This window comes from Sipha flava, unplaced genomic scaffold, assembly GCF_003268045.1.
Source record: "Sipha flava isolate LNK unplaced genomic scaffold, YSA_version1 18463_pilon_pilon, whole genome shotgun sequence".
Taxonomy (NCBI): domain Eukaryota; kingdom Metazoa; phylum Arthropoda; class Insecta; order Hemiptera; family Aphididae; genus Sipha; species Sipha flava.
In genome coordinates this window covers 184-6706 of record NW_020272301.1, presented here as the reverse complement: position 1 = coordinate 6706, position 6523 = coordinate 184, and the positions used below count along the sequence as shown (strand labels likewise).

The window sequence follows — 6523 nt, the reverse complement described above, 5'->3', positions numbered from 1 at the left end:
TCTCCCTTGCTTATTATATCTTCCTAAATCAATTTCACAAATCATTTAACATTTAAGTTCCAAATATTCATCAAAAACACTAAGATCAACATTTCTTTTTAGAACATTCACTCTAATTGGTGTATCAGTGTAAGATGGTGATACTCCCAACAGTTTTTAGTCCTTTTATGTAAGAAAAACATTTTTGTTTAGTAGATTTAAAACCTAAGATTGATTTTAATAATTTTGAAGCTGCATTTTTGTAATCATACACTAAAAAATCTTTTCCATAAACAAAGACGGTGGATTCTTCTTTAAAAACATCATAATATTGATTTGGTGATACAATGTTCTCTTTTTTTCTTAATTTCTGTTAAATTCTTCCAAACACTCTATCCGGTGGCATATAGCTGTGACCACGGACTGGAAATATATGGTTCACTTCATTAAATATTGTGGTTTTATAGTTAACATAATATAAAAGAGTAGTTATCATGTATTTGTTTTTGTTTTGTGCAGAACACGAGTCAGAAAATAAGTTTAATATTTTAGGATAGTTTTCAGGAGATAGTTCCATCTTTATTTTATTTTCTAAATTTGCTAAGAATGACATTAAAGCTAAACATACTTCATCTGGTCCTCTTCCACTCTCAGTTTCCAACCAAGTGTATGTGTAGCAAGTATTAGGATTTTCAATACCTTTAGAGTTTATGACAAATGTAATATTGTACAACCATACTTGACGACAGTAGAACACATCTGTAACACTAAGTTTGGGAAGTGGCTGTGTCTGCATCATGTCAAATGCAACAGATACAACATTATCAGATTTGGAAGCCATTTTTTGAAAAAATTGTTGAGATTTTTTGGAATGAGCTTGTAATTCAAATTTAATTTCTTCTTTTTTATTTGAATCAACTTCTTCTTTCATATTTTTTTTCATTTCAGTACAAAATGAACACACATCCTGTCTAGGATGGCCAAAACTAATATTAAACTTTGACACAAAAATGTGATAATATTTACTAAATGAAGCAACTGGTTTATTATTGTTCTGTCTGAATGTTTTCCACATATTGAACATAATATTCACAGAAAGTTCTGGCTGTAAATAGCTTCTATTAGTATCTTTTCGAGTGTGATGACTCTTTTTTGATTTAAAAGTGCGGATGTGGTCTATTATTGAATTGGTAATTTCTACAGACTGGGCAGTAATTCTTGCTCCACCTCTTTTTTCTACAGGACTTAAGGATGTGTTTTTAAATGTTTTTGAAATTAAATTCAAACGTTTTCTATTAACTGTTGTGATTGATGAAAAAGCATTTAAACAAACTCGAATTTTATCACCTTTGGCATTTGGTATAAAATAATTTACATGTAATCTATCTTTCCTGTTTGTTTTACGGCGATCCTTTCTTTGTACATTTGTAATAGACATCATATCCAGTAAAAACCTATCTTGGTTGATTTTATCAGGTATACTTGCTAACAAACATTTGAATTTATCAATGCTATTATATTCAATTGTGGAAACATTACACACTGTTGAAGATTTTTCCTTATGGGTGCAATTTAATATCCAAGTTTTTTCAATTTTATTCTTCAATTTTTTTCTTATTTCTCGTTGGTGAATTGTTTTTTTCTTTCGTCCGCCATCCACAGTGTGCACTTCATCAATATACTCAAGATCTGAGCTGGGTAGTTCATTACAACTATTATCTCCAGGGTTTTCTTCTTCCAGAATCACAATTTCCATATCATCAAAATTGAATTGGTTATCCTAAAAAATATATGCAATGTTATATCAGGGTTCAGAAATATTAAAAGCAATAAGCAAAAATAAAATACATATTATTAACTTTAATAGAAACCCTGTGATATAATAATCAATCAAATTTGTAACTCACAGTTGTTAGAAAAACAATAATAATAATAATTATATATAAACAATTATTTTAAAAATAAATTTGTAATAAGCTTCAAAAATTAAAAAACATAATCAATTATATAGGTAACTTACATCAGCAACATTTTGGTTTTCAAATAAAGATTGAGTTGGCTGTATATTTAACATTACTGCATTGTTCTAAAATACAATTTTAAAAATAAATTTGCAATAAGTCTCAAAATTCAAATATATAGGTAACTTACATCAGTTATATTTTGATTTTTAAACAAGGATTGAGTTGGCTGTATATTTAACATTACTTCATTATCCTAAAATACAATTTTAAAAATAAATTTGCAATAAGCCTCAAAATTAAAAAAAAAACATTCAAATATATAGGTAACTTACATCAGTTATATTTTGATTTTCAAATAAGGATTGAGTTGGCTGTATATTTAACATTGCTTTATTTGATATATTATATTGAGAAGTTACCCACTAAAAACCATGATTAATAAGGTCATTTAAACAATAACTAAATAAAATCAGAGTGTATGTGAATTTATTGTTACCTCATCAATTCTAGAAGTAGCTGACTTAAACAATTCTCTGGGTTTGTAAAACGAATTTGGTTTTCCCAATGGCATCGAGTTAGATGTTTTATTCTAAAGTTAATTCACACACAACAGGTAAACAAATATGTGACAACATATATTATTATCTTAAATTGATAGGTTCTTTGTTTCAATTTTTTATAGGTACATATTATATTAACATAATGTAATACATTGTACTTACCTTTTTTAATAAAGAACTATTAACGATGAATTGACTTCGTTTTGACATGATGTTTAAGACGTTCAAGTATAAAACAACAAAATACAAAATAATAATAATTCATACGTTTATAACTAATATTACGTTAATGATAAAGTTATTTTGATGATAAAGAAATAATAAGTCAATATTCCTATAAATATAAAATATTAGTGTTCACTGCATACGTATTACGTACTATAAATGTTATTAATAGACGCCATGTTGCTGAACGGACAAGTTTGAGAACTCTTACGCCGTGTCCAACGTAAATCCGAATTGCGTCCGGCGCGTCCGTTTTCGCATCGCAATCGACGCACATTATTGCGACAATCGCATGCATGTCCAACGTCAATTTGCGTCCGATGCGTACAATTTAGAAATCTACGAATTAATTTAAAATAATATAAACCTGCCTTCAGTGCTCACAATAATTGTGAACGTGATCGAGAGTAGTTTAAACGAGTGATTTCTATTTGCCTTTTGATCAAAGTTATATATTTTCAATCATGTCTTTTAGTATTCAGCAAAAAATTATACTTGCAGAGAGTATATGTATTAAACACTATTTGTATAAAAAATACATTAAAAAAAAAACCAACAATTTTATTTTAAAAAATCGAAAAACTTATGGTGAATTTTACCACTTATATAGAGAATTGCGTAATAGTAATGAGACTTTGTTTTACACATATACAAGAATGTCTATAAAAACATTTGATTATATTGTTGAATGTATAAGACCAGAGTTTAATCTTAACACTACCAATTTTCAAGTTCCAATACCTGTGGAGGAAAGATTACTTTTAACATTGCGGTAAGTATGTGTTAGACAGAAATATAAATATTTAATTGTATTATAAATTGTTGTTAAATTTCAATATTGATGGTAAAAAACTTGTCAAAAAACAATTTTTAACTAAAAATTAAAAACAATTACTTCTATGCCTAAAGAAAACTTTGAAAAATTAACTATTAAAAAAACAGCCATGCATTAATTCTGGAAAAACATAAATCAAATAGAAAACAAATATTTTAATAACTATAAATACGTAGAATATAATACTATTTAATTTTAATAGTAATAATAACAAACTTGTCTAAAAACTGTTTAAAAAAATAAAATAAATAAAAACAATTACTTCATTGCTTAAATAGAACTAAAAAAATCAACTAAAAATCAAATAAAAACTTTTTTTTCAAACTATTAAAAATAAACAGCCATGACTTTATACTGTAAAAACATAAATCAAACTTAAAACTTAAAAAACAAATTCAACAACTAATATTACGTAGAATTAAAATTTTGAACATCAAAGTGAATGTAATCTTCATTAAATTGACCAGATCTTAAGATTTGTGATGTAACTACAGGTGCAATAGAAGTATCATTAATATGTGTGATATTGTATGTCGACGTATTTGTGATTGGTTGAACTTTTGTCTGTGATAACTCATTTATTATTGTGTTTTGAAATTGATTTCGTATACGTAGTTTTTGTATAGCGTGCATGTTTTTAAAATATGGATGGAGTGATTTAAGAAACAACATATCATCATCATCAATTGGAGTAGTTGTATTATTTGATTGTAGCAAAGCATTTAATTTTTGGGTTTCTATCTGTAGTAACTCTTTTTCAAAATTTTTTTGATCATCATTTCTTTTTTTCTTTTTTTTAGGACATGATTGTAAGTTAGTAGAATAGCTTGAACTATTTGTAATTTGAGTATCCAAATTCGAACTTTCTGATTGGGTCAAAGATGATGGATTTTCAATATTACTGACCCCAGTTGGACTTGAAATATTTTCATAACTTCCATCATTAACATAATTATTACTAACATCGTAATTATTCTCGATTTTTTCGTTCTCTGATGCATCTGAATCTTCCTCTATCCTTTCCTCTTCACATTCAGAAACATTATCTTCCGTTATTCTAGGTGCTGTTGTATCTTTTAGAAATAATAATAAGTTATAATAATTCCACCGTCCTGTATATATTTCCACACACTCTTGAGGATCTCCTGACCGACTTTTAGTAACCTTTTTTTTTTTCTTTTAAAAATGTATCCCTCAAACTCCTCCATTTTTTTTTAGCTTCATCCTCTATAAAATAGAAACAGAAGTAGAAAATAAACACTATATTCATATCTATTAATACATTTACTTTGTTAAAAAATCGTATGCAAGACGATATTTTTTAAATGATTTTTTTTTATTTTACATAATTTATTTAAAATATAAAATATAGTAAAAATATCCTCAACAGTTGAATTGTCAAAATTCATTATAAATGAATTATTTTGTTTATTCTAAACAGGTATTTAGCAACAGGAATGGCTTTTAGACAACTAGCTTTATCGTTCAGAATATCTAAATCGGCAGTAGCACAAATAGTTATAGATGTATGCAAAGCTATTTGGTGTACTCTAAAGAATAAACACATGCCTACTCCAACAGTAGAAAAGTTTAAGAAAATAGCAAACGAATTCTATGAAAAATGGGATTTTCCTAATTGTGTGGGCAGTGTTGATGGAAAGCATATAAGAATAAAATGTCCTAAAAATTCCGGAAGTATGTTCTACAATTATAAACAATATTTTTCAACAGTTTTAATGGCAGTTGCTGACGCCAGATATAGATTTACAATGATAAATGTGGGCGCTTATGGTAAAGATAGTGATGGCAGTATTTTGTGTAATACAAATTTTCACCAACGTTTAGAAAATGGTACACTAAAATTACCTACAGAAACAAAACTGCCCAATTCAGAAATATCAGCCCCTTATGTATTTGTTGGAGATGAAGCGTTTCCTCTGAGAAACTATTTAATGAGGCCATTCCCAAGAAAGCAAACACAAGAAACTAACAAATCGTACTTTAACTATAGACTATCTAGAGCCAGAATGATTGTCGAGTGTGCATTTGGTATCGCATCTTCAAAGTTTAGGATTCTATTGAAGGCAATAGAAACAAATGTTGAAAATGCTGATCACGTGGTGAAGGCGATTTGTATATTGCATAATGTTATAATTGATTGTGAAAAACATGGATCTTCTAATCAAAAAAGCACAAATACACAAAGTGAAACAAATCTAAATAATAGTCAATTAATGGGAATAAATCCAAGAAGTAAATCTAATAACCGTGCATCTCGTACAGCTATTCAAATACGTAACAGTTTCGTACAGTTTTTTCAAGAGAGTAGAATTTAAGTTTAGTATGACATAATATTATAATTAATTATATCAGATGTATATTATAATAATCAATTCCTTTTTTTTTATTAAAATTAATGTTCTAATAACTTGTACAATTTTTTAAATTGTAAATTCTAACATTGAATAATTATTTTTCAAATAGTTTGTACAAAATCTTTAATCAGAAATTAATTACTTACTATCCATTTTAGTTTTCTCAGCCACTGCATTCCATTCTTTATCACTCACAATTCTGTCTCTATATTTTTTATGCCATTTATTCCATAAAACGCTTCTTTTTTGTACTTCCGATATTAACAGCTCCATTTTAATATTTAAATTTGTGTTTTTTAAATTATATATATTAAAATAATTGATAAATAATATAAATTAATGATTATACAACAAGGTGTTTATTTTGTATGCGTTAATATTATGTGAGTTCGTTGATAAACGCAGTGCGTTGCGTTCTTGCGTTTGAAAACAAAATTATTTGTTTTCAAACTAGTGCGTCGAATACGGCTGATGCGTTATCGGTCGTATCGGACGCACTCGCCGTCCAGTTAGGACACGTCGAATCATGTCTACGGTTTTGATTAATATTTTCATCGCATTGACCGCAACGCACTGCGTTAAACG

General features: G+C 27.7%; 1 protein-coding gene across 1 annotated transcript; it reads left to right on the top strand.

Moving 5' to 3' along the window:
* Positions 1–3322: 3322 nt before the first annotated feature.
* On the top strand, positions 3323–5954 carry LOC112681047 (protein ALP1-like). Its single transcript, XM_025551311.1, has 2 exons — positions 3323–3500; positions 5005–5954. Exons 1-2 carry the CDS (start codon positions 3385–3387, stop codon positions 5897–5899), a joined length of 1011 nt encoding a protein of 336 aa, XP_025407096.1. The 5' UTR covers positions 3323–3384; the 3' UTR covers positions 5900–5954.
* Positions 5955–6523: the final 569 nt, after the last annotated feature.